Source organism: Sapajus apella, unplaced genomic scaffold, assembly GCF_009761245.1.
Source record: "Sapajus apella isolate SASKATOON/1434 unplaced genomic scaffold, GSC_monkey_1.0 scaffold54, whole genome shotgun sequence".
NCBI classification, from domain to species: Eukaryota; Metazoa; Chordata; class Mammalia; order Primates; family Cebidae; genus Sapajus; species Sapajus apella.
Genome location: NW_022436994.1, coordinates 15,124,183 through 15,151,719, shown reverse-complemented (window position 1 = coordinate 15,151,719; position 27,537 = coordinate 15,124,183). Strand labels below are relative to the sequence as shown.

General features: G+C 37.9%; 1 protein-coding gene and 1 long non-coding RNA gene across 2 annotated transcripts in view; both read right to left on the bottom strand.

Moving 5' to 3' along the window:
* The window catches only part of VPS41 (VPS41 subunit of HOPS complex), a 179,172-nt gene that overhangs the window by 113,093 nt on the left and 38,542 nt on the right, over positions 1–27,537 (bottom strand). Inside the window, exons 3-4 of the mRNA XM_032244456.1 lie at positions 26,077–26,184; positions 19,505–19,582 (exon numbers count right to left, since the gene is read on the bottom strand). Of these exons, the coding sequence (XP_032100347.1) occupies positions 19,505–19,582; positions 26,077–26,184 (186 nt within the window). The remainder of the gene's footprint in view (positions 1–19,504; positions 19,583–26,076; positions 26,185–27,537) is intronic.
* On the bottom strand, positions 5,343–15,297 carry LOC116527425. Its single transcript, XR_004258542.1, has 2 exons — positions 7,748–15,297; positions 5,343–7,431 (listed from the first exon to the last, which is right to left on the bottom strand). It is a non-coding gene; the product is annotated as an uncharacterized LOC116527425 (long non-coding RNA).

Genomic DNA, 27,537 nt, shown 5'->3' with positions numbered 1-27,537 from the left:
TGCAGGCATCGCCTCCGCTGGGAAGACCCCCAACTTCCTTTTTGTAGGATGGCATATCCCTCGTGTGTGTGCCCACATCACTCTCTATCCAAGCATTCCTATTTCGGAACAATTACTTACTTTCCTGCCTGTCTCTGACACTTAATTATGAGCCCATGAGAGCGGAAACCTACTTTAAACTCAGCATCTGACACGGAAAAGCTCAATGAAGTTCCCGAGAGAAAAAGAACCACAATCATCCAGAGTCTGAAGCACATGTCATGTAACGAGAAAACAGGTAAATACATAAATAAACAAACAAAAGCTCTATAAAAAGACAACTAAAGAGCGAAATAAAAACAGAAACAGAGTTTCGTTAAAGTGTTATTTTCCTAAAAATAAGAACAAATTTAAAGGAAGATAAAGCCTCAGTTAAGTTCAATGCAAAGAGTTAACATCTGACACGCCCCTGTTCTTTTGGGACCCAAGGTTTTCAATACTCAGTATCAGATTTGAGTAGCTGATGAGCTGCCAGTCCACACATGGCAATCATATCCCTATGACACTAATTATATTTCTGAGTTAACCTGAGTATGCAAATAATGTCTTCTTATGAGGTTTTAAAGATGATTCTATCCCTTTAAAATTGAATGACTATATTAAATTGAAGCTCTTTCAAGACAATCCAGATTTTAACAGAAGCTGCTGTTTCTACAGATGAGGGAATAATGTTTTATCAGTAACAATTCAATCCAACTTTAGAAATAGGAAATTCAAAAAGCAGCCAAGTCATTTATAAACAGAAGGGGTAAGTCATTTTTATCACTTGATAAAATGTGGCATGACTGGGTTATGTTACAATTAATATTCTGCATGATAATGTGGCTGAAATATCCTTTTATTCCAAAAACAACTACTCATCATCTACTATAAATTTATACTTCTAAAAATTCACCTCTATTTATATATATAAAAGCAATGCTGATTTCTAAGCAAAAAATATTTAAGTTATATAGTAGCTAAAAATTAGTCATACCAATATTGCTATTTTAATATGAAAAATTACATGTCTACTATTTGAGGTGATGACTGTTAAACTCCTAATACAGGAGTGCATAAATGCTCCCCAAATATCATAATGGATTGAACTGCAGATGATTCCTAACCAGTGACTTCAAATTAGCTGCAGTCCTTCAAGCAGCTTTATGGTTCATCAGAACTATGCCCGGATGCTACAAAATTAAAGTGAATAAAATAAAATGATTACTTTAAGATACCCAGAGTACACCGTTTACATTTATCTCCATATACCCTAATATTCTTTAATTTCTAACATAATATTGTCTGACTGAAAAAAGTAAATTTGTTAGGAAACTTTAGCCACTCAGATTTAACTACCATTCTAATAATTTAAAAATCAAATTACTCTATCAGAATATAAACATTCTTGATTAAACTCTAACATCTTAGAAATAATCTAAAAGAAATAAAAATAATCTGAGAATGTAAACAGGAAGAAATTTTGAGGAAGAGTCATCTTATTTGGAAAGAAAATAATGTTGCCCATCCATGTCATCCCTGTTTAACAATGGAGCTTAAATTTTCTGCATTTATGAGAAGGCTTATCAATCAGACTCTGCTTATTCATTAAAATATCCCTACTTTTTTTATTAACTTTTTCTCTAATCAAGAGTTTTCAACCACCTCCCCCATAAGCGCATTTACATGCTGTAAACTTATGAGACCATAGGAAATGGCCATTTGCAACTTCATTTGACCCCTAAAGCCCTAGGCTGCTGTCCCTACTCTGGGCCTGAGACCAACAGCCCTGCATGCATGGCTGACAGGTAAAAGGCTCAGATATTCACCCTGCTGTTGCACCCACCAGGACGGCAGAACCTCAACAGAGGCAGGGGCATGGAACGGCCTTTCTGCCTGCAGAAGACTTACTAGATAGACGTTCGTTTTCTAAATCCTAACAACCTTTAAAAGCCCTGAGAGGATTTGGAAGGGTTTGCCTCCTAAGACGCTGGCATACTGCTGATTCCTTGAGCTGTTATCCTTTTGTTAAACTTCATCTTCCACCTGTGCCTGCCACATGCCCACGGACAATAGTAGAAGCCTGGCTTGCACACGGCACCAGACAGTAACCATGTACTCAAGACAGTTATTCACAATCTGGGCAATGTTCAAAACGATACTTCAATAGAAGGAAAAAAACAGGCTTTTGGTACAAATCATCTCTTTTATTCTCATGCCAGAGATTGTGCTGGATACCAGATACACAGTGGTAAACAAAACAAATGTGATCCTTGCCCTTATTAAGCTTAAAAATCATTGAAATATCATTCAAGATTAAGATAGTCACCTTCTGGGAGGCCACAAACCCTGCAGTTGTCCTGTATGATGAGGTGGATGAATAGCAAATCCAGAGTTGGAGCTCGTTTTCCCCCGAGTTTGCAATGCCCACATCCTACTGCTGCTAAGAGAAAGTTAAATTTCCCTAACAGTTCAGATCAACACCTTGGACAAGTTTCACTGTGGTGTCCCCATGACGTCTTGAATGGCTATTTACAATACTAAATTTGGCAGGTAAGAGAGAAAACTAACAGGACCTTCTACGTGAATCAAAACCAGTAGAGCAACAGCATAAGTAACCAACAAAGTTTCTCTTTCTAGAATTCACACTGTCAGTGAAGAATTGCCAAGCACCTGCCATATGCCAAATACTGTACTTGGTTCTGATACCACTGTGAAACAATCCACTTTACTGGAAGACCATTGCTAAAACGAATACACTTTTTTTCCATATATAAATAACATGAAATGAAAGACAACTAAGTTTTCAAACTGGTGACATATAATGTGTGAAATATGATTTAAAAAACTGTTTGTTCTTAAACCAAGTAAATATTTTCCTTGCTTATACATATATCTAACAAAGATACAAAAGAAAGAGTAACAGAAGAAGAAAATCAGAATGACCAAGTCATTGGATTATTGCAAGGGAATAATGCAGAACAATTCATTAATAACTGCATTTAACAAAAAAACAACTAATAGTCCCAAACACCTGATATCATATAAAGAGAATTTTTTTTTAACAAATAGACAAACATGGCTGAATACAAGGTGTTTGCGTATAGAATCTGTGACCCCAGTACTTTGAACGTAACTCTATTTTATAATTTAACACATCACATTACAAACCATTGTTTATATGGCAAGTTCCACAAGTGAATTGATTTGAGAACAGGGTCTGTGTTTTATTAATCTAATATCCCTAGCACATCCTTTGAGACTGTTTGCTAAAGGAGTAAGAAGCAATTACTAGATGAATACCAAACACATACTCTTCTGCATGGAGTCATCAAGGACCGTGTCACAGAGAAGATGAGACACCGATAATTTGCGTAAGCAAAGACAGGAAAGTGCATTCCAACGAGAGCCAAAGGACAAAGTCTGGATACCCCGTAGGTGCCAATGCAGGGGAACACTGTTACGACAGAAAGCAGAAGTCCTGAGTGCCGCCCAGAAGAGCTGTTTTATTCCACAGGCATCAAGGAGTCAGTCGAGTGTTTTCAGGGAGCGGAGTAACAAAATCCCAGTACTACTTTGGGGAGATTACTTGGGCAGCTGTGTGAAGGAGGGATTAGGAGAGACACGAGGCAGGGAGATCAGTGGAGTTTTACTGCAATAACCCAGGTGAGATTCAATAAAGACTTGAACAGTGTGATGGCAATATAAAGAACCAGCAAAGGAAAGAACGAGCTAAAAGAAGCATCAAGAGGATATATGGGGAATAATGGAGGCAGATGATGGAGGATAAAACATCACAGAGATGGAAGAAAACACTGAGGGGTAGAAGAGAACAAGGCCTTCTGAAGAGATAATATTTATCAAGAGGCTTGAAAAACAGTCTTTGCAACTAGGCAGAGTGACTTTTCTTGGGTTCGGTATTTAAATTAAAAAAGAGGAGAGTTCACCTTGTCTGGTCCAATAGACCACACTGAAGAAGAAACAAGGACTTAAAAAGATAAACTATCTAATAATTAAAAGGCCTGTCCCACTGGCAGGACATCGTTGGGAGCAGCTCAGTGCTGTCTATGGAGCCAGAATTCAGTGAAGAAGGGAAACTCCCTTCCATTCCAAACATGATTCACAAAATAGACATTTTCATACATACACAACCCAAGTGATCTGAACTATTTTAAATGACAATTTAGCCTAGAAATAAACTTTGATGTTTTAGTGCCCAAATGGGTTTGTTAAAAAAATGCAGCATCCTCCAGTACTTGGCCACATCCTTAAGATTCCTAGGCCACAGGGCATCTAAGACTACAGTTCCAGAAAACAAAATTCTTCCTTTTTTCCGAGGGAACATTCCCTAGAGAGTGTAATACATTTTTTCTCCAAGAGTAAGGCAACAGAAACGGGGCTGTCACACCTGAGACCATACAATTAAAAAGGAAATCATAACTATGTTAATGTTCTGTAAAATTAAGTCTTAGATCCACAGGCTCAGATCCTTGGGCTATCCTAGTCCTAACGATCTGCTATGCCATGCTTTTGAGGACAAACTCCACTAATAAAAGCAGCTAAAGAGAGCCAGACATATAGCAGATCCATGAAGGCTGCAGAGCTTTCTGAACATCTCAGCAGGGCCCATAAATATCCCTGTTTAAGTTCTCAATATACAAATAAATAATACCATCAATGATAAAGAAAAAATCTGTCAGGAGTAAAGGTATGTTCCTACTTACTTTTCTCACTTTTATTTTTGATTTAATAATAGCTGCAGCAATGCCAATGCATTCTACTTATCTAAAATCTCAACGTTTGAGAGAGTAAAGCCCGTGTTTTCCAGCTTAGTAAAAGTCACTTATCTAAAAACGGTGGGTGGTACAAATAATTTAAATAACTGAGACCAAGTTACTAACCAAAGAGAAAATGCCTAATTTATTTTTCCAACATATGATGAAGAAAGACCACTTAACACTTCACAAATTCAGCTCTACTTCCGCCACAGAAATTATGGTTATAATGCTCTCCAGTGTAAAAACACAGTTTTATCAATCCCCATTAAATCATTTTCCAAGTAGTCTGTCCTCTCTCAAAACTTCTCAAAAGACCATGTTGCAAGGTTGCTGCATCAAAAAGACATTTCTGAAGTCAACTCACTAGATCTGCACTGGGATTGACTTCCCACATCTAATTACTCAAGCTTCATAATGTTCTTAAAATACTATTTGTGTCATGTGATTAAAAAATAGCCACTCCTCCCAAATAAACACAGAAGCTGATGGAAGAGAGAGGCAGCATAATGGGTATAAGAACGGGTGTGTAACAGAAGCTTCTTTTCCCCCCTGCCCTTCGTTTTTCCTTCTTTCTCCCCTACATCCCTTTCGGTTTGCCTACCCCATATACAACTGAACAGTATTAAAGCCCTTATGAATAAATTCAAAAATAATAGTCCTTCAGGAAGTGTAGTAAACGTGTGCAATTGGACTCTTAGCTTGAGCCACCTTCTGATAACAACTAATGTCTACTAAGTCTTGTGTTACATATGTTACATGTGTTACATGTGTTAGTTCACATAATTCTCAAAACCATCATGTAAATCAGAAGTGTGACTATGACCCACACTTTATAGATGAAGAAAGCAAAAAAGAGTTCAGGTAACATGCCAAGCTAATGAACATGGGGCAAGGACTGGCTGGCTGGCATCTGACCCCGAGCCTGCATGCAGTGCTGCCACCTCCAGAACCTGCCAGCCATCCCTCTGCTGGACATCACAGCCCGGCCAGCGCTTCTTCTCTAATCATTCCATTGCCACTGCTCTTTCTACATCCAATCTAGGATAGTAGATTCCACTCATGCAACAGATTCAAGGGCTGGACAGGAGCTAAGAAAAGAAAATGGGAAATTAGTAGGTTCAGGGGACTCATTTTTGTGTAACTTTTTTCCTGGCAAGATAGGAACTTCAGTATCTGTCACAATATCAAGGAATAAATTCTTCTCACAATGCAGTGAGAATTTTTTTTCTTGAGGAAAAGTGAAGGCAATGTAAAAAGCAAAACTTTAAAACTTTAGAAGGAAATACAGAGAATACTGAAATGGGAAAAGTTCCCTTATCCCCTACACAGGGCATGTGATGGGGGTGTGTCTCACTTCCTTGGTGGCCCGTTGCTCAAACCCCTACAGCAGGCCATGGTGCTCCCAAACCCACGGCAGGATCTAGAGGTGAATGTTTACAGCTTGTGAAGTCTCAGTGGGCGTGTGTTACAGGATGCTCTTTTTTCAGTTTAGCCATTAGTAGGTGGCTTGTTAGTCAGCTCAATCAGACCCCCTGCTTTATCGCAAGGATAAAGGGCTTTCTGTATTCTGGGGTTTCTGGCCTTCATGCATCAGAAGAATCAGATCACACTTGGGCTTGGGGAATGGGTGCAAGGTTTTATTGAGTGGAAGTAACTCCAGCAGATAGGGGAGCCAGAAGGGAGACGGTTTTCCTCTGGAGTTTGGCCGCTCAGCAGCCTGGGCTCTCCTCCAACCTCCCAGGCCAAACTCTGAGTTGTTCTGCTGGTCAATGGCCTGCCAGCAGGCTGGTGTCTGTGGTGCCTGGTGGCGTGCTCTTCAACCGATGTGCTCCTCTCGACCTCTCAGTTGTGTATTCTTCTGCTGATGTGCTCCTCTTGACGTCCAGTTGCTTGTGTCTCCGCACGCTAAGGTCTCAGGGTTTTTACAGGCATAGGATGGGGGTATGGCATCAGGGTGGTCTCGGGAAAGTCAACTTTTGGGCAGGAAAACAGAAATTCCTGTCCTCACCTAGATTCTTAGGTACAGGCCCAGGGGTGGAGCCCTAGCCAGGGACCATAACCTTCCTTTCCCAGTATTTCCTTGCCTCTCTTCCATATCATATCTTTACAACTTTGTAGGAGCAAAATACAATTTCTCTTAGAAGACACAAAAACCACAAATTATACATGAGAAGATTGATACATATTTACTGAATTAAAATAAAAAATTTCTGAACCTAAAACACCATAAATGAGAAACTGAAAGATAAGCCCACATACTGGCAGACATTTGTGACTCTTCAAATAAGAAGTCGTGTCCTGACTTCCTATGCCTTCCACCCTGGAGGAGAGCTTCCAATTCCCTGGCCCAGCACCAGAATGTGGTATTGATCACATTTTTAAATGTTGTGCCAACTTGATAGGTATAGAATTATACCATATTGTCTTACTTCACATTTCCCTAATTTCTGTGATTACTATTGGATCTCTTCACATGGCTACTGGGCATTTGGTATTCTTCTGAGAACCGCCTGTTCATGTCTTTGCCCAATTTCATTCTGAGTTGCTTGGGTTTTCCTTACGGATCTGTAAGAGTTCCTTATGTAGGTAACATTTTAACAAAACTATATATACTCTTAAAACTTGGTACCAACACCTTCTTTTTTTTTTTTTTTTTTTTTTGAGACGGAGTTTCGCTCTTGTTACCCAGGCTGGAGTGCAATGGCGCGATCTCGGCTCACCGCAACCTCCGCCTCCTGGGTTCAGGCAATTCTCCTGCCTCAGCCTCCTGAGTAGCTGGGATTACAGGCACGCGCCACTATGCTCAGCTGATTTTTTGTATTTTTAGTAGAGACGGGGTTTCACCATGTTGACCAGGATGGTCTCGATCTCTTGACCTCGTGATCCACCCACCTCAGCCTCCCACAGTGCTGGGATTACAGGCTTGAGCCACCGCGCCCGGCCATCAACACCTTCTAATTAAGCTTTTAAAGAACTTAAAGAATCAACTGCACAAGCAAATGAAAAAAAGTTCAGATTTAAAATATTAATTTAGTGTGAAAGTGAATGTTTTCCTAAAAGTAAATCATAGGTATTTTATTTAATAAAACCAAGACTAGGCCGGGTGTGGTGGCTCACGCCTGTAATCCAAGCACTTTGAAGGCCAAGGAGGGCGATCACCTGAGGTCGGGAGTTCAAGACCAGCCTGACCAACATGGTGAAACCCTGTCTTTTAAAATAATAATAATAATAATAATAATAATAATAATAATAATAATACCAAGACTAGTAAATGTTAAATTTGACTTGCTAGCAACTTAATTCTTCTGATTTTGAACCATCACATGAGCCAGCTCGATCAATGTTATTTCTGCTTGTAAACAATGAACTTTTTTATTATAAATCAATTTAGAACTTTACACATATACTGGCAAAGTACATAAACAACTCTCAAGAGTAAACAGTCTCATTAGTAACCAGAAAATACAAACTAAACTGAAAAATTCCCATTTTCTAGAAATCTAAGTGACAATTAATTTTCAAATAATAACAGCCAATGTTGGTGATGAGATATACTGATAAACTCTCAGAGTGTTGGTGAAAACATATTTCGGTATAACCTAATTGCAGGAAAATGTAGCAATCTGCAATAGAACCCTGAAAATGTTTATAGCATCTGTCCAGGTGATTTAACCTCATAAAATTTATTCAAAGGAAAGAGTCAGTCACAAGATCCCCACCCCACCCCACCCAAATATTTAGCATCACTCACTATGTGTACAGGACACTGAAAAGTTGGTTCCTGAACAACTTAAAGCATAACAAACTTGCTTTTTTTTCTGTAAGAAACTGCTTCTATATGATTAGAGTAGGACTCACAGACATTTTGGCCACTAAGCAATGAAAAGTGCCCTAATATATTAATTTTCTTTCCACATCAGTAAAATGAAATCAGATTTTTAGGCTACCCCGCAGGGCATTTAGTTCTTTTCCTTTGAGATGAAACTCCAGGCAACTACTGATCTGCTTTCTGTGACTACAGATTTGTTTGCATTTTCTAGAATGTTATACAAATGCAAATGTTATAACATGTAGCCTTTTGAGTCTGCCTTCTTTTACTTAACATGATAGAGCTGAGATTCACCCATGCTTAGCACATATCAATAGTTCATTCCGTTTTATTGATGAGTTGAATGGTCATTGTTTGGATATACCACATTTGTCTATCCATTCACCTGCAAATTGACATACAGATTGTTTCCAGTTTGGGACTATTACAAGTAAAACTGATATGAATATTCACGTAGAAATCTTTGTAGGAGCATATTTTTTCATTCCCTAAGTTTGGAAAGGCTGGACTGTATGATAGGCGTATGTTTAATGTTTTAAAATTTTGCCAAACTGTTTTCCAAAGTGGTTACACTATCGCACATCCACCAGCAGTGTACGAGAGTTCTAGTTCCTCCACATCCTCACCAATACTTTGTATGATTAGTCTTTGTAATTTTAGCCATTGTAAAGGTATATTTAGTGGTAGGCATTATTCCATTTTAATTAGTTTTAATATGATTTTTTCCTTGCTATAAATTAAACAAAGAACTAAAATGTTAAGATTTAATAGGTGTCCACGGAAGTAATAAAATTCTTCTTACTAGAAGTATAAAAGACTGGACAGCCAAATAACAGGAATGCTGTGGAAGTACATCCGCACCAGAGCAATATGGTTCAACTTCTGGGTAACGAAGTTGTCTGTTTTCAGTTGCCATGGACCCTCAGGTCACGTAACCTGGGCATGTCCAAATGAACCAAGCATGCAACCACAGGGGAAACCTAAAAGCCGGGAATGAACTAAGAAGTGAACACCACACAACAGAATCCAGGATCCAATCAGGTGGAGCTCTAGCATCATTCTACAGCAGGATCCAGTCAGATCAGGCCTCCCGGCATCACATCATTACAAGATCCAATCAGATCACAACTCATTATCCGATGCTTATGAAACCTGACCCACCCCCAGCTCCGGGAGACACTGCCTTGAGAACTATCCCTGGTGTTCTTCTTACTTGTTATGAGTAATAAACTCTCTTTATTAAATACTAAATCTTACTGTATTTCCTTGGTTCTCGTCATTGGGTTGATACCTAGTCCAGCAATCAAACCAACCTGTTGTGTGGGTAACAAGAATTTCATGTCTTGAGTGGATGGATGAAAAATATCCTTTAAGTGTTCATCTATCCTAATATATCATGATCCTATTAAATGAAAAACATTAGGAATTACAGCCAAATAAATAAGTTCTAGACACAGTGAATAAAACAAAGCCACTCAAACAGAAAAACAGAGCTTGTTTAAGAAAGCTCATTTTGAAATATACCTTGGCATGGTTCCCAGAGGCTAAGAAGTCTATTATTAACAAAACAAACTCAAGGTATAAATTATTTGTTGTTAAACTATACACATAGACACTCATACCTATTTATATACAAAGCCCCTGCCTTCTGGTCCATGACATCCGATTTACCATAATCCTTCTGGCTCACTTAGTTCCCTAAACTCTCTGAACTCCAAAGTTGGTGACCACAAAGACACTCCCCTGAAAACATTCCATTCTTTTTCCTTTGGTCCTTTGGCTAAACCTGCCAAATAATTTGCTCCTATTGCATCTCACATCCATTCTTTCCTCTCAACGCCCCTATTCTCAAGATGCTACTAGATAATTAACACAATATATATGAAGATAAAAAGTCCATGGCAAACATTCCTCACCCTTTGGTGATTCCCTGTTTCATAAGAATGCATCCCTTTGTCTTGACGCCACTCTAACAACCTGGAAAATGCACATTCATCTTTCCAGATTCACCTCAAATTTCACTTTCTTCAAGTTCTCCATCTCCCATTTGCAAAAGTGGAGATTCCTTCCCTAGGTTTCCAGCTTGTTCATAATCCTTTTAAAGCTCTTACTTTGCAATAATGGCATTGAACCCCAAAGAAAGAACCACCAGAACTGAGAGTACCCTCTACTGAAGAATGAAATCCAAAGGCTTCAAACAACTAAGCCCCAGTCTGCTACCCAGTTCAGAGTCATGTTCCAAAAAGTTAAAATTACTTCAACCCTGACTTTGAAATATATGACATACCAGGGTAATTTCATTCAGTGAAGGAATATTTTCAGTTTTAGCTATTTAAGGGACATTTGCCCAAATGCAGTTACCACTAAAGGGTCAGATATTAAACATTCTGTAAGTATGACACTTTAAAAGACAGCAGCATCCTGAATTCTGACTATGTTTTCTTAGCCACTTTGGTGCGTAGAAGCCATCAAAGCTATTGGGCTATCTATAAATACTTAACCTATAAACTTGAGATTATTTTTTAATGCAGAAAATTGGAAATATGACTTGCCTTGGCATCATTTATCAGAAGTTGGAATGATTTCCATTTAAGGAATTCTCAATTCATTTGACACATCTCTTATCACTGAAAATATGGAGTTCCAATATAGAAAACAAGTTCTTTAAACACACAAGAATCTGAGACCTGTCAATCAGTCTTAAACAAGTATCACAGGCACTGGCACATTTGAGCCAACAATGAACCACTTTGATCATATCAAAAGATACATGCCCTGCTTCCCAATTAACGATGCCACATCTAGAACAGCATACTACAGAGAGTATTTGCTTAAGGTGGATAAGCAAGTACAATTAGACCAAGAGTGGAGAAGGGCTTCTTTGTTCAAGGATACACAGCTTAAGTTTACAGATTTGCTCCAAATAGTCTTTCAATGAATAGTCACCCCAACATCACACTGGCCACATTATGAATAAGGCCAAAACATGTCAGGCAGTTTAGGAGAATAATGAATGTATGGCATCTATATAAACTGTAAAAGAGATTGTCATGGCCACACAATTTCCTATAATGTACACACAAAATCCTGTTGTGGGAGAGGAAGTTATAAAAAACCTTGATTATCTGGAAAATACTCTAAATATGTGGAACTTTGCAGATTTGGAACTATGGATTAGTTCAGCCAACTTTCATCAATTTCTCATTTTTATCAGTTCACCAACTTTTATGTTGAGCACTGAGAATGCAGAGAAAAAATACACAAACTGTCCTCAGGAAATTAGCATTCTATGGGGAAAATAATGTTGAGGCAAATAACTGTGACAGAAGTACCATATGTTCAAGAAGTGGAGGTTAAAAAAAAAAGGAAAGTGGAGGTAATACAAAGGAGGAGATGGTTAAGCCATGTAAAGGATAAAAAAGGTGTTGTAAACACTAAAAATGCAATTTAAGTAGCTTAAAGGAACACTGAATCTTCAGGATTATATTGTCAAAGAGAGAGGAGAGAAGGAAGATGATGGTTTCTTTGGCTGAAACACGAAGAGAGATGGGTGATCCTCTAAACACTCATATATCAATCCAAAGGAAAGAGAAAAGAGGAGCTGATTTATATTAGAAATAAATTCTCTAAGCCGAAGAAAGCAACAAAAGGTCAGGAGTACAGTCCAAAAGATGGTCAAGTTCCAAAGTCCAGGGAGAAAAATGAAACCATTATTACTCACAGATGAGGAACCAGTCAGAAAAACATGCTTTGAAACTTAGGTTAAGTTAGGGAAGTGCCCTAGTAAGAATGTCTCGCTACACAAGGGAGGTCTTGAATGCACCAGCAGGAGAGGGTAGAAGAGTAGTGGGCACTGAATACATAACTAGAACAGCTCAAACCCGATTTACAACACACTTCCTTCCTTGGTACCTTTTACACCTGGAATGATCTTTTAAAGTCTCTTTAGTTTCTAAACTTTGATGACTTTATACATTCCCCAAAGCAAGTTTAAAAGGTATGAGTATATATTAAAAACTTAATACTGCTGAAAATAGGAGTTACTTTCTAAAGTAAGATTTATGACTCTGATCTTTATTAGCTTGAACTGCCATAACAAAATATCATAGACTGAGTAGCTTAAACAACAGAGATTCTCCTAGTTTTAGAGGCTGGAGGGCCTCAATCTGCCAGCATGGTCAGGTTCTGGTGAGGGTTCTCTTCCTGGCTTGCAGACAACCTTCTTGCCGTGTCCTCACATGGCCAGCAGGAACAAGGGAGGAAGGGAAGATCTCTCTTGTCTCTTCTTACGTGGTCACTAATCTCATCTTGAGGACTCCACCCTCACGATCTCATCTAAATTGCTTTTAACTTGATTTTGTTTCTAAAAGTCAGAGTCTTGCTCTGCCACCCAGGCTAGAGAGTGCAGTGGCACAATCATAACTCACTGCAGCCTGGAACTCCTGGGCTCAAGTGATCCCCCACCTTAGCCTCCTGAGTTTATACCATGCCTGGCCCTCATTTAAATTTAATTACCCTCCAAGGCCCCAATTCTACATACCGTCACATTGGAAGTTAGGACTTCAACATATGAATTAGGAGGTGGGGAATAATTCAGTCTACAGTAGCTCTCAATATAAAATTTCTAATTATACATCCAATGGGCAAGTGAAGGTAGAAAAATACAAAGGAGAACAGAGAACTGGCTCCCAGAGGCCCTCCTGAAAGGTAATAACAGAAAATCACCAGTTCCATAGATATGTTTCAAAATAACATTATCAGCCAATATACACTTACTGGATACCAAATGGCACCAGAGAAAATAGAAAGGGCGAGGAAGAGGAGAGAAGTGTACCACGAGACATGGCAACTGCCCTCTACGACTTTAAACATGAACGTCAGGCTGGTACTGACACTAGGAGGGGCTACACTACAAGTGAAATAGTCATAATGTAGGAGTTCAGAGGAAGGAAACACCTCGGGGATACAATCCAGGGGAAGGACTTTACAGAAAGAATGGAGATTCATAGAAGTGCACTCTAGAGAGAAAAGAAGTGATCAAAAGCTTAGAAACAAGCATGCCCAAGGCAATATTCAGAAGGTGGTGAGCAGATAAAAATTACTAGAGAGGGAAGAAATTAAAACAAAGATTAGGAAGGTGGGTTTCACGAAATGACCAGGGTCTGGACAGAGGTCCGGGTTTTTATCAGCATATGAACATGAAAGGTATCAGCAACTAAGGAATACAGTCTGTTAGTTTAATCTCAAATCAAAAACAGGAATAGAAATACCAATAGATTCTGCTACCTGGCAAGGAGAATCATCAGCCCACCTCTGCCTCAAGAGATTAATTTCAAAAATTTGATATTTATCTTAACACAAAATGCCCACTAAGCTCCTGTCTTGTTTTAATCCCCTTTTTTTGTAATCATCCATTTTATAAATATTTATATAATGTCTCTTGCCATAGCGCCTTACAGCAAAACCTCATCATTTTCTATTCCTAGCAAAGAAAGAAAAACACATAAAGGTAAACAGCAGAAATTTATGTTTGATCGGCAAGTTCTTTGCTCTCTCACTAGCACACTTAAAGGAATAAATATTCAAAACACATGGCATAATGCTCCAAAATATTTAACAGAGACATGGCACAATAATTTGATCATTCCTTCAAGAAAGTACCCTTAATTAACAAGTTTTAAATTAAAATGCTTAAATAAAGTGGAGACTAGTAAAGAAAAAGTAACTACAGTCATGTACTACCTAACAACATGTTAGTCAACAAGAGACCACATATACCCACTGCTGACTAAAAAGCCAAATTGTAAAATACTCTTAAGAGATTTATTCTGAGCCAAATATAAGGACCATGACCCATGACAAGGCCTCAAGGGGTCCTCAGAATATGTGCCCAAGGTGATCGGGTTAAGCTTGATTTTATATGTTTTAGGGAGACATAAGACATCACTCAATACATGTGAGGAATATATAGGTTTGGTCCAGAAAGCTGGGACAACTCAAAAGAGAGATGAGAGGAAAGAGGGACAGCTTATAAGTCACAGGCAGATTCAAAGATGTTCCCGACTCGTAACTGGTTGAATGAATTAAGTTATTATCTCAAGACCTAGAATCAGTAGAAAGGAGTGTCTGGGTTAAGATAAGGAGTTGTGGAGACCAAGGTTCTTACTATGCAGATGAAGTCTTATAGGTGGCACCCTTAGAGGTAATACATTTAAGTTACTCTTCAGGGTCAGAAAAAGACCTGGAAAGGGAAAGAGATTCTCTGCAGAACGTAAATTTTCGCCACAAGAGACAGCTTTGCACAGCTATTTCAAAATATGTAAAGAAATACATATTAGGGTAAAATACTTCTTTCAGGGCCTGCTATCTGCCATGTGATGCTATGTTAAAGCGAGGTTGGAATTTGGTATCTTATTTCCTTTCACACTGCAGAGTCTGTTTTGCCAGTCTTAAGACCTCTGTCTTAATGTTAATGCTGGTCAGTTGTGCCTCAATTCCAAAAAGAAGAGAATCTAATGAGACATGTCTGACTCCCCCTTCCCATCACGGCCTGAACTAATTTTTCAGGTTTTCCTGGAATCCTGAGAGGAAGAATCCATTCAGTAGGCTGAGCAGCTTAGAATTTTGTTTTTGGTTTACACCATATACTACAGTGGTCCCATAAGACTGTTAGGTTTTTTTTTTTTTTTTTTTTTTTGAGACGGAGTTTCGCTCTTGTTACCCAGGCTGGAGTGCAATGGTGCGATCTCGGCTCACCGCAACCTCCGCGTCCTGGGTTCAGGCAATTCTGCCTCAGCCTCCTGAGTAACTGGGATTACAGGCACATGCCACCATGCCCAGCTAATTTTTTGTATTTTTAGTAGAGACGGGGTTTCACCATGTTGACCAGGATGGTCTCGATCTCTTGACCTCGTGATCCACCCGCCTCGGCCTCCCACAGTGCTGGGATTACAGGCTTGAGCCACCGCGCCCGGCCCGACTGTTAGGTTTTAAAAGCTATCTTTTCCTAAACATTTAAATTAAAAAAGATTATAATGGAGCTGGAAAATTATCACCCAGTGTCATTGTACCCTAGTAACATCACAGCACAACACACTATTCACCTGTTTGTGGTGATGCTAGTGTAAACAAACTTAGTTAGCTGCCACTCATATAAAGAATAGCACACACAATTCTGTACTACATAATACTTGATAATGGCAATAAATGACTATGTTGCTGGCTTAGGTGTTTACTATACTATACTTCTTATCTGTATTTAGAGTATATTCCTCCTACTTATAAAAAAAGAAGTTACCCGTAAAACAGCCTCAGGCAGGTCCTTCTGGAGGTATCAGGAAGAAGGCACCGTTATCACAGGAGATGACAGCTCTGTGTGCCTTATTGCCCCAGAAGGCCTTCCAGTAGGACAAGATGTGGAGGTGGAAGACAGTGATATTGATGATCCTGACCCTGGGTAGGCCTAGGCTAATGTGTGTGTTTGTGTCTTCATTTCTAACAAAAAGTTTTAAAAGTAAAAAAGAAAAAAAAAAAAAACTAAGCAAGAGCTTATAGAATAAATATATAAAGGAATATTTTGTACAGCTGTACAATGTGCTTGTTTTAAGCTGTGCTATTAGAAAAAAAGTCAAAAATTTTAAAAATTCAAAGTTTATAAAGTAAAAAAAGTTACAGTAAGCTAAGGCTAACATATTAGTGAAGAAAGGAACTGTTTATATAAATTTAGAATAGCCTAAGTGTACAGGGTTTATAATGGCTACAGTAAGGCACACTACTGTCTTAAGCCTTCACAGTCACTCAATACTGACTCACCCAGAACAACTCCCCGACTTGTAAGTTCCATTCATGGTAAGTCCCCTATACAGATGTGTCATTTGCCATCTTTTATACCATATTTTTATGGTATCTTTTCTATATATAGGTATGTTTAAATGAACAAATACTTGCCATTGTGTTCCAACTGCCTACAGCATTCAGGACAGTAACATGCTGCACAGGTTTGTAGCCTGGGAGCAACAGGCTGTACCATACGCCTAAGTGTATAGTAGGCTGTAAGCATCTAGGTCTGCGTAAGCAGAGACTATGATGTCCACATGATGACAAAATTGCCTAATACCACATTTCACAGAATGCATCCCACTACTAAGCGATGCATGATTATACTATGATTAATGAGGTTATGCGGGCACAAATATCATGGGAATTTAAAAGGAATCTAAGATTCTGTAAGAATTCTTAAGTCGTGTTATTTTACTCTGTGAGTTAAGTAAAATTGCTTTCACAATTAAGTTTTGAGTTAACATAAAGCTATATCTAGAAATAATCTCAAGAAAGTATTTATGGCCAAAGCATTTTAATTAACATAGGTTGAATATTCTTTCAAATACTCTGAAATCTGAGTAACAATATGCATACTAATGTACCACTCTAGCAGTTGTCATTCTTCATCAACAAAAGATGACTGTAACTGTAGAATATACAGCCATGGGAATAACCTAAGTGTCATGATTCATTTACAAAATGATCTCTGAACAGTGTATCAACCTAGGAAATTTGGTATTATTCAGAATTGAGTAGCAGAAAGGGTTGCTTCAAAAACAAGGATAATTTGAGCATTGCTCAAGCTCAACTAAAGACATGTACACATGCATACGTGTTTGTGCAAGAGTGTTCATGTTATCGAGATACAACTTACACAGAATAAAGTACAAAGATTTCAAATGATAGTTTCATGATTTGTACATCTGTAGATCATGTGAAAACCACCAAGACAGCATTTTCAGCATTCCACAAGACTCTTCTGTGCTCCCTCCCCAGGTCAAACCATTATTTGAACTGTATTGCTATACTGTAGTTTAGTTTTGCTTTTTCTTGACCACCATATACAAGTTATTATATGACATGAACACATTTGGGTTTAGCTTCTTTGGCTGAATATTAAGTCTATGGAATTCATCTATCAATAGTTTGTTCTTTTTAATTGCTAAAAATGCACCATGATTTATCCCTTCTACTACTGACGGGAATTTGAGTTGTTTCTAGTTTGAGGCTATTATGAATTAAGTCATTATTTGTATTTTGTGTGTGTGTGAACACATGCATTGCCTGCATTTTTGTTGAATACGTACTTAGGAGTGCAAATTGCCAGGTCATTCGGCAGACATATGCTTGACTTCAGTAGATTCTGCCAATGATCGCAAGGAAGTCATGGCCTAATGAGAACTTTCAAAAATAGTCTATTAGCTTCTTGAGTATGGCAAACAAGCAAACAAAAATAGCACCAAACTCTCTTGCTCCCTTGCCAAAAAGAGGTGCAAAGCTATAGAGGGCTTACTTTTCAAAGATGTTATATAGTCAGGACTGAAAAAAGAAGTGAAGAAAGATTTGGACAAATTTATGGATGATACCATAAATTACCTGAAAGAGGGTAGATGTGGGACATACTTAACATAAAACAGACATCAGAGAAGATATAACTGAAGGCTTATACTGAATAGATACAAGGACTGACTTTTGGCAATGGACCCAATGGTATATGCCCATGCACATTAGCAAGCAAACACTGCAATTTCTACTCAATATCGAAAAGACAGAAGCAGAGTGTCCAGGACTCATTTAATGGGAGTAGGAAATTTAAGAAGCCATACAGCCTATCTTTTTTAAAGGCAAGGGGGCACGCACAACACCACAAAAAAGAGCCCTGGCCCAGTACTGGTTACACATTGTAATGGATGGCAACTGAAAGACCAAATGCTTTGGTCATCAAGATGTGTGTCCAATGTCCGGGGGTAGATGAGGGAGAGTCAAAAGTATTCCTCTTGCCTCAAAGGGATTTGTCTGGTGGATCAGTATGATTAGAGAGCATAATTCCTTGTCTGTGCTGCTCCAACGATTGTACTCATTCAAGAGTTCCATTTCTTTTCAGCAAAACAAGGCATTCCTTTTCCTTTCCCATATGTGTCAGCTTTAGAAACTGTAATCTCCTTTCTAAACTACATCAATAGATCCAAAGACATATCTTTTGACAAGTGCTTGATGCTTTCTTCAAAAAAGTAGTATTTGTCCCCCAAAATACTTTTTCATACCAAATGGTTGTGTCATATTTACACAACCATGGAAGTTCATGACACCTTTAAGGGTACACCTTAAACCCCAAAATCAAGCTTCAAATTCAATATTATCTTCATCCTCAATGATTCCAAATCACAATTAAAAAAGAAACCCTGGTTCTTTGCTTTCAATCAATATAATCCCCTAAGAGTCCAAGCAACAAAACAGTCACATAAAATATTTTAGCTTTATGTATTTAGAATAAACTGATCCAGTAAGGTGATCAATCAATTTTCAATTACATTTGGCATCTCAATAAGAAGACAGGGCATATATTTAGAACTGACAACAGTCACTAAATGAGAGGGTTCATACTTTAAGGATTCCACAAACTTCCAGAGTATGTAAATTAGCACTATTATTCACTAACAAAGCAGCATTTTTTCTTTAAACAACAACTCACCTAGACTTTCTACACTGTCACAATTTTAAAAGAACACAGGAATATTCTAAATGTCCCAAATTAAAGCCAAATAGATGACTATAATTAAAGAATTTGCAATTAAACAAATGTATAGATTTTTACATGGAGTTTGCATATTAAAGATACCCATTCAAAATATATAATGAATATATCTAGACCCCTTTCTTTATAAGTTCACCTTTAAATTTTTAGAATATATTATAAAGTTCAAATTTATACACTTATCACTCTGACTGAATAAAGATCCTCTATATGCTATTAAAGCAAACTGCTAAACTAATATTTTAAAATACAAATACTTAACATGAAGTTTAGCTCATACATTATTTTATACAGAATACTCACTACATCAAACTTCTGAGTGATGTTCCCCTGGACATCAAGCAAATAAACCTTGCCATAATGTGTGCCCAGTGCCAAAAACTGTAAGAAGAACAAAGAGGCCAATTAACATACTATTAATACACAAGCAGTAATAAAACCATTTTTAAAGACAAGATGTTTAATGCATAAATGATCTGCAATGTCTCAGAAGATATGCATTCCTTGGAGAAGGCTTGTTTCCAGCTTCAGGGAAATAACAGAACAGGGCCTATTTTATTGTGATAGTGCAAGCTGGCTGTCAGAATGACTCATGAGGATCCTCATTTACTGACAACTAATGATGTGTATGCAGTCTATACACAATGCCTGATGGACTGAGGCAGTAAATTAAAAATGCAGCGGTGAAAACACGACCAACCTACAGTTGAACTCAAAGTCAGAACAGAATGATTCAGAAACTCGCCCTAATTTATGGCAAATGTGTAAATCTGTGCTATCACTTAAGCTGCACATATATACAAACAACAAATTATTTTTTCAAATGGAAAATCCATGCCATATTGAGACCAGAAATCTCAGGTGTACTTATACCATCAGTTAGCTTTAGGATGCTTCCACAAAAGTTAATGTATAAGATTGAGGGTAAATGTTTATATTCTCACGCAAAAAAAAAACAAAAAAAAACAAAAAACAAAACCTTTTCTGTCATAAAATAACGTTGAGCTACATATTCATCTTATGTCGTAAATCCTACTGTTTATTTAATTCTCGGAACTAGCCCTAAATAAACCTGAAGAAATAGGACTACCTGAAATATGACATGAGAGTTTTCTTCCTTTTTATTTATTTAACCATTACTCAAATAGTCCAAACTTCTCTGTATTTCACTGCATGTGAGCATGCTTCATTGCAACCCATAATGAAATGCTCAAATTTACAGGCACTACTAAGTGTTTCAGTCAAGCAGCACAATCTTTAAAAAATAACCTTACAGAAAGTCAAGATTTAAAAGGATTTATCAAAACGGAATTGCTTAAAATGAAATTTCAATTCAGGCACTTAAAATATGAAGCTACATTAAAGAGGAGTCACAAAAAGGGAAAGAAGGAGTTCATTAGAAATTCATCCCCTGCAATGCCTTTCACTCCTGCAAGGTTGCCTTTTTTCAGGAAGAAAAAAGTCCCCAGGGTAAAAAAATCAATACTGGTTAATAAAACATCAGGTGTGCAGACATAACTAGGTATGACGATTCCGCTGCACAGGCCTGCCTGAATGCACCAGGTGCCATGACGATTAGTCATCCAGGGCAGACAGCAAGCCTGGTGAAAACACAATGCTTGGGCGCTGGAAGGGAAAGGGCGAAGAGGTAATTCTGGGGGGAAATTAGTCTGTATATTTAAACCCAATAGAAATGTTTCCTCTGAAGCAAAAGAATACTCTAATCAGAAATAGAGGACTCGAATGATTGTAATTTTACCTCTACAGTGACAATGACAATATTTAAATAAAAAATATGGCAAGAACTGAAAACAAACAATACTCCATTCTGAGGCTATCTATAGTAAAAAAGAATGGGCCTTAAAAGCTCACTGCACCCCAAGTATTTCACAATATTGATTCTCCTCATAAATACTGCATTTAGTCTGTTAGGAAACTAAGGGAGAAGGGAGCTTGGATCTTTAAAATGCTTTAATGCTGTCATTCTCTGATACCTCTGAAAAGGCCACTTTTGAACTTCTATTTCATGGAAGTTAGAGTTTTTATGCAGGTTTTATGTAATTTACCCAAGTATTAATTCCTTCCCTTCTTTTTTCTAAATTACGGATTTCATTTAATCGTTAAAATAGAAAGAAAATATAAAATAATTATTTTGATTCTATACTCTCATCCTAAAAACTAAAACTATGTTAGAACATTTTGGGAAAAAAAAGATTCAGTGATTTTATGACAAATTACCCTGTGTTTAGGAAAACAGCTCATTATTAGATTAAACTAGTGCTATCCCCTTTGAGAAATATACATTCTTCAAAAATATTTAATAGGCCAATTATAGTTATTTAACTACCAATATTATGGATGAGTCATATTTTCATCACTTACTAATACTTTTGCCTACTTAAAATATAGCAAAAAATGCAAAATGGCCACAAATGTGACAATATAAATACAAATTCTCAAATTTTACACCCCCTTCCAGCCATTAAAAGCCTTGGGAACTTTTGTAACTTTTGAGTTTTGTTTCTTTTTTTTAACCTGAAAGTAACTTAAAATTCAGGATGGGCAAAGAATAAATATAATTTCATTAGACCCTTTCACGTTTAATTACAGAAACTTGACTCATTTTCTATACTACCAGATTGGGCATTATCCACTAAGCACAACTGCTTTTACCTTAAACTTTATGTAAGTAATTTAACTAACTGATATATGTACTTCCATAAAGATTAGACTTTATGTAAGGAAACAAGTAGTAAAGGTGATAAGCAGTCCTTTGGACATCACAAAGGAAACAAAAAGTAGTACATTTTAAAATCTGGTCAACTGTCTAATATCATTTACCTTTCACATAGCATTTTATAGTATTCAAAGCACTACAGAAAGGAGTGCCTTCAATTACACAGGAGGAAATAAGTTCAGAAAGTTGATGAGACTACCCTGGAAACAGTCGATGAGTAGCAGAATTAGGGCCAGGATTAAAAGCTAAAACACTCTTAACTGGATCAGAATCCTCTTTAGAAACACGGACTTCAGATAAAGAGTGCATGTTCTAAAAGTTAGCATTGATTACTGTTCCCAACCATTAGGCTCTTTGGCAAAGTTGGTTTATGTACAATGTTAATAAAGTCTGACCTCTAGGCAGGCAAACTTTGTTCTCCATTTCATTCATTCACTGGTTCATTCAACAAACATACAAAAAGCACTACGATATGCTTAGACAATGAGCAAGTGTGACTTAAAAGGGTTATGGTATAATAAGAGAAACAGACATAAAAATGGATTAATTACAATTAAAGAGTATGTTTAAAATGGAAGTATCTCTAAGACCCTATGGAACATAGTAGGTGACAGCTGTGCTGAACTTTGAAGAAGAAATTAGAAAATAGACACTAAGGCAGACAGGGCAGGTTTGTGGTAAAAATATTTTAGGCAGAGTGGATACAACTTGCTCAAAGATACAGAGACACATAAAATGCAAGACAAAGTCAAGAAATTATGGATGACACATCTAATTCATACCCAGGGGAAGAGACAGGTGATAAGGTTGAAAAGGTCAGCTAATATGAGGCATTCAAATATTTATGGAGAGATGAAAGGCAGAAAAGTAGAGGAAATCCAAGTGGGTAGGCCTAAATCATTAAGTCATCAGGAAGCCAATAAAGAATTCTAAGAAGGAGGATTACATGATCAGGTTGAGGTTTCTGGAAGATTACTTGAGTAGAATGCTATGAACAAACTAGAGTGAAAGCAAATCTGAAGGAAAACAGACAAGTTCAGAGTATGTGTGTTAGTTCCCAGAAAAAATAAAGAATGCCTGAACAGAAGAGAAGAGCATGGATGTCTGTGGATAAAGCAGAAGGGGGTGTTATGAGTAGAAACAGCCAAGTGTTGCTGCCAGAACACCGCACTAATGGCAGACAGCGGTAAGACACAGGCCAATAATATAAAGGGAGCAAGATCTTAGAGAGCTTTACACACAACATTAAGGGGCTCAGGTCTTATTTCATAGTTGAAAAATCATACCAGGGTTTTAAAATCTGTATTTTCAGCAGATCATTCTGGCAACCAGGTGGCAGATGGGTTTAAAGTGAAAAAAATTAAAGGCACAAGAGATTTATTTACTATGTAGAGGCAGGAGAAGATAAGAGCCTAAGCTAGAACAAGAGTAGTAAGAAAATCACCAGGACTTAGGGAATGGCTAGGTGAAAGGGGAGAGGGATTCATCTGTGGCTTAGGTGACAAAGGAGGCGGTGATGCCACCAAATGGGATAAAGAACAAAGATAGATGCAAGTTTAGAGGGAAATGAAAATGAGTTCATTATGGACATGCTGAGGTTCAGGTAAAAAGACAACAACAGATAAAGATGTTTAAGAGGCACCCAAATAAATATGCATGCTACTCCAGAAAAGGTCAGTGTGCAAGTGGTCACAGAAATCCTGAGATTTAAAACCAAGATAAAGTACAAATTAAGAAGAAATGTGGATAATGGACCAAATCCTAGGAAAGCCAACATGTAAAGGAAAAGTGGAAGCAAAGCAAAGTGAAAAAAACAGAAAGAATTATCACAAATGATCAAGAAAATAGAAAAAAGAAAACAAAACAGTGTCATGATAAGAAGTTCTGAGAAGAAAGATGAAATCCAGAATTTAAAATCAGCAAAATGTCCATCAGCTGGTGAATGAATAGACAAAACATGGCATACCCATTCAATGGAATACTATTCAACAATAAAAAAGAATGATGTACTAATACATACTTCATAATGAATGAACCTCAAAATCATTACATTTGCATGAAAGAAACCAGATACAAGAGATCAAATAATGTTTACTGCATTTACATGAAATATGCAAAAACACGCAAATCCACAGAGATATAAAGTAGATTCCTGGTTACCTACAGGTAGCATTAGAGATATTCCACGACATAATATGTATCTCTAAGAAACAAGGGAGGTAATGTGATGAAGTGAAGAACAAAAGTGGACAAAAAGATTCATGAATAGGAGGAAGAAAATCTCTGGCAGGTGGCTGGGTATGGTAGCTCATGCCTATAATCCCAGCACTTTGAGAGGCTGAGGTGGGTGGATCACCTGAGGTCAGGAATTCGAGACCAGCCTGGCCAATATGGTGAAACCCTAACTCTACTAAAAATATAAAAATCAGCCAGGTATGGTGGCGGGTGCCTGTAATCCCAGCTACTCAGGGGGAAAAGGCAGAAGAACTGCTTGAATCTGGGAGGCGGAGGTTCCAGCGGGCCACGATTGCACCATTGCGCTCTAGGCTGGGCAACAAAAGTAGGACTCCATCTCAAAAAAAAAAAAAAAAAAAGAAAGAAAGAAAGAAAAACTCCTGTGTGTAAGAATGAGTGTAAAAAAGAGGTCAGGAATTGAGGATGATCATACCTGACAATTTCAATCTTCTTACACAGAAATGACATTATCCTCTAAGAAAGAAGGGACAGAGGTTCAGAAGAGGGACTGAGAACTAAAGGAACTGACAAAGGACAAATAATTCAGAACAATTTTTAGTGACAAATTTCCCTAGGTGTGAGAGTCTGTACCAGCACATGGCTGTCCTGGTCATGAGAGCACTGATTCAGGATTGAGAGTATGGCTGAGGGGCACAATGGGAAGACAGGGACATAAAAGAATTGAAGATGCTAGTAAGATAGAATTAGGATAATCAATCATTTCATAGACATAGAAAAATAAAAGAAAAAGAATGAATGGATTAGAGATCAAGACTCCATAAAGTCATAAAGCTTATGGGAAAATGAGCACAAAAGCTTGAAGAATAAGGGGTCAACAAAGAGTATCATGGAAGCTGGAGATCCTCAAGTTCCAGTGCTGACACCATCCAAAGTATGGCCGTACCAGTGAGGACATGAAACAGGGAAGAGGTGAGGGTCACTGGAATTGAATTTGGTTAAAGAACTGCAAGGCCAGTCTTCAATGAGTGAAGAAAAGTGAGCGAAGTTGGACAATGGCAGCAATGGAAAGGGGTCGATGGCACTGCAGCCAAACAGCAGGCAACTCAAAGGAGAGGGTTGCTGGTAAAACGAGACAAAGATGGCACACATGCTAATAAAGTGTTGTGGGTACAGGACTCTATTTACAGTGAAACAAAGTTTGAAGTAAAAAGGAACTGGGTGGGAAGCAAGCAGGAGGATGAGGCCACACTACTAGTAACATAGGATAAAGCCTGGAGATGGATCAGACAAGCACAGTTTGCTTTTTGTGTAAGGATTAAAACTTCCAAGGTCACAGGGAAGGGAGCAATGGCTGAAGCTCCCTGGCCTCCAATATTCCGACTATGACACAAACTGTTTTGGTCCAAGAACAGGCTAAGAGTGCTATCTAGTACTTACCCTGGACCCAGAAAGTTGGTGGGAGCTTTGTTATAGCAAGGACCCAGATGTGGAATAAATTCATTGCCTCATATAAGTAATAATTTGGGGCATTTCTACTATTCCTAACACCTACAGTATAATCTCTTTTACTCTTATAAAGGCACTGAGCTTCACATTATTTCTAATCTTGACAGGTTCCTAATTTAATCCTTATAACTTGAGGAATTAAGCGACCAATACAGTTTACAAAAACCACATCACATAAATCTTTCACTTTGATCACTGTCTACATTTTACTTCATACACTCTTGGAGTGTGTTGTATGTGTGTGAGTGGGCTTGTATACACATATAAAATATTTGGGGTTTTTTTTGTTGTTGTTGTTGGCGGGGAGGAAGAAAGTAGTGGCAAGGAGACAGAATTACTGTAAGAAACCACCACCAAAAGCATCAGGACTCCAAAGCACAAGCAAATTTACAATAGAAACAATTTACAGAAGAATCCTCTGAAAGTGCTACCTTACCTTGTCATGGACTGTCATGCAGCTAGCCGCATCCTTCTGAAGAATTTCAGTTACCCCATTGGAAAGTCTTTCATACTTCAGCTTGGGTTCCTCTTCGCTCTCTTCTTCCTGCACAAATGGCAAAGAAAAATGACGGCCATCAAAGATTTATTTGTTTTGAAAATCTCAGAACACACTTCTTACAGGAGAACCAGAGATGCTTCCTTCAATTATGTCAATAATTCCAATGATAGCTAAAGGTTAAGATTTTCGTGTTTCATTTTGCCTAGGTATATCAACTGCTACAACTTCACTGGTAAAATAAATTCAAAAGTTGGAAACAGGAGTATACACACAGTGTTATACTGCCACTAATTTTACATGTTCAACCTTACTATTTGGTACGGCTTCATAAAATATTCTTAATCCCCACAGTTATGGAATAAAGTTAGTAATCAATATTTACTATAATAGCCATGAATTAATAAATCAAGGAGAGTTGTAAAAATTATTACAATAATGATTCAGAGTGAGATTTTATTTTACATCAATAAGTAATGAGAAACAAGAAGTTTTCAATAAAACTATGATGACATAAAGCCAGCCAAAACAGAAGTTCATAACAATAATGTACCCATTGACAATAGCTGACAACATTAAAGTCAGAACACCACACAAACCACCACAATTGCATAGTCTTCACCTTCAGCTAATATTAGAGTAGCTTGAGGACATCAGTGCTCCCACCACAAATAACCGGAAAGGCTTAATGAAATATACAACAATATCTATCCAAGGCATCAAAGGGCCGCTAAGCAACCTCAACTAGAAGGGTCAAGATTTCAGGGAAGCAGAGAAGTGAGCTGGCATTCTACAGCCACTTTCTTCTTGCAGGCATTTACTAATTCTGGGTGTAGGACAAGAAGCCAAGAACCCAAGCTCTGGGGTAGGAAAGCAGCACACCTTCGGTACCTGTAGAGATGGAGTGACAAAACTGGAGACTTGAGGGGCCAAGATTCCCGTGGAAGAAAGGCAGAGACCTGAGCTTGTTACACAGCTACTTTTCCCTGTAAGACAACTATCAATTTCTAAAGCTGCACATGATGAAGCTAAAAAGCTAAACAAAAAGAAAAATGCAAACCAGCTGCCTTGATGTGTTAAGAGGTTAAGAGCAAGAGTTCAAGAGGCATTGGGAAATTGAATCCTGGTGAATATCAGTCTTAGTTGGGACCCTTGGTGCCCAGAGGACACAAAAACTTAACAACCTCCCAAAGAGCTATGACTCAGTTTAATCTTTGATTGGAGTAAGGTATGTAATCACCAACGTACCTGTCTAGCGAAGGAAATAGGGACTCCTCTTTGGAGAAAGGGGAGCCTACCGGGGCCTCTACAATTTTTGATGTACAATACTAAAGATTCAATAAAATATTACCAGGTATGCCGTAAGACAGGACCAAATGACCAAAACTCACAATGAAAAAT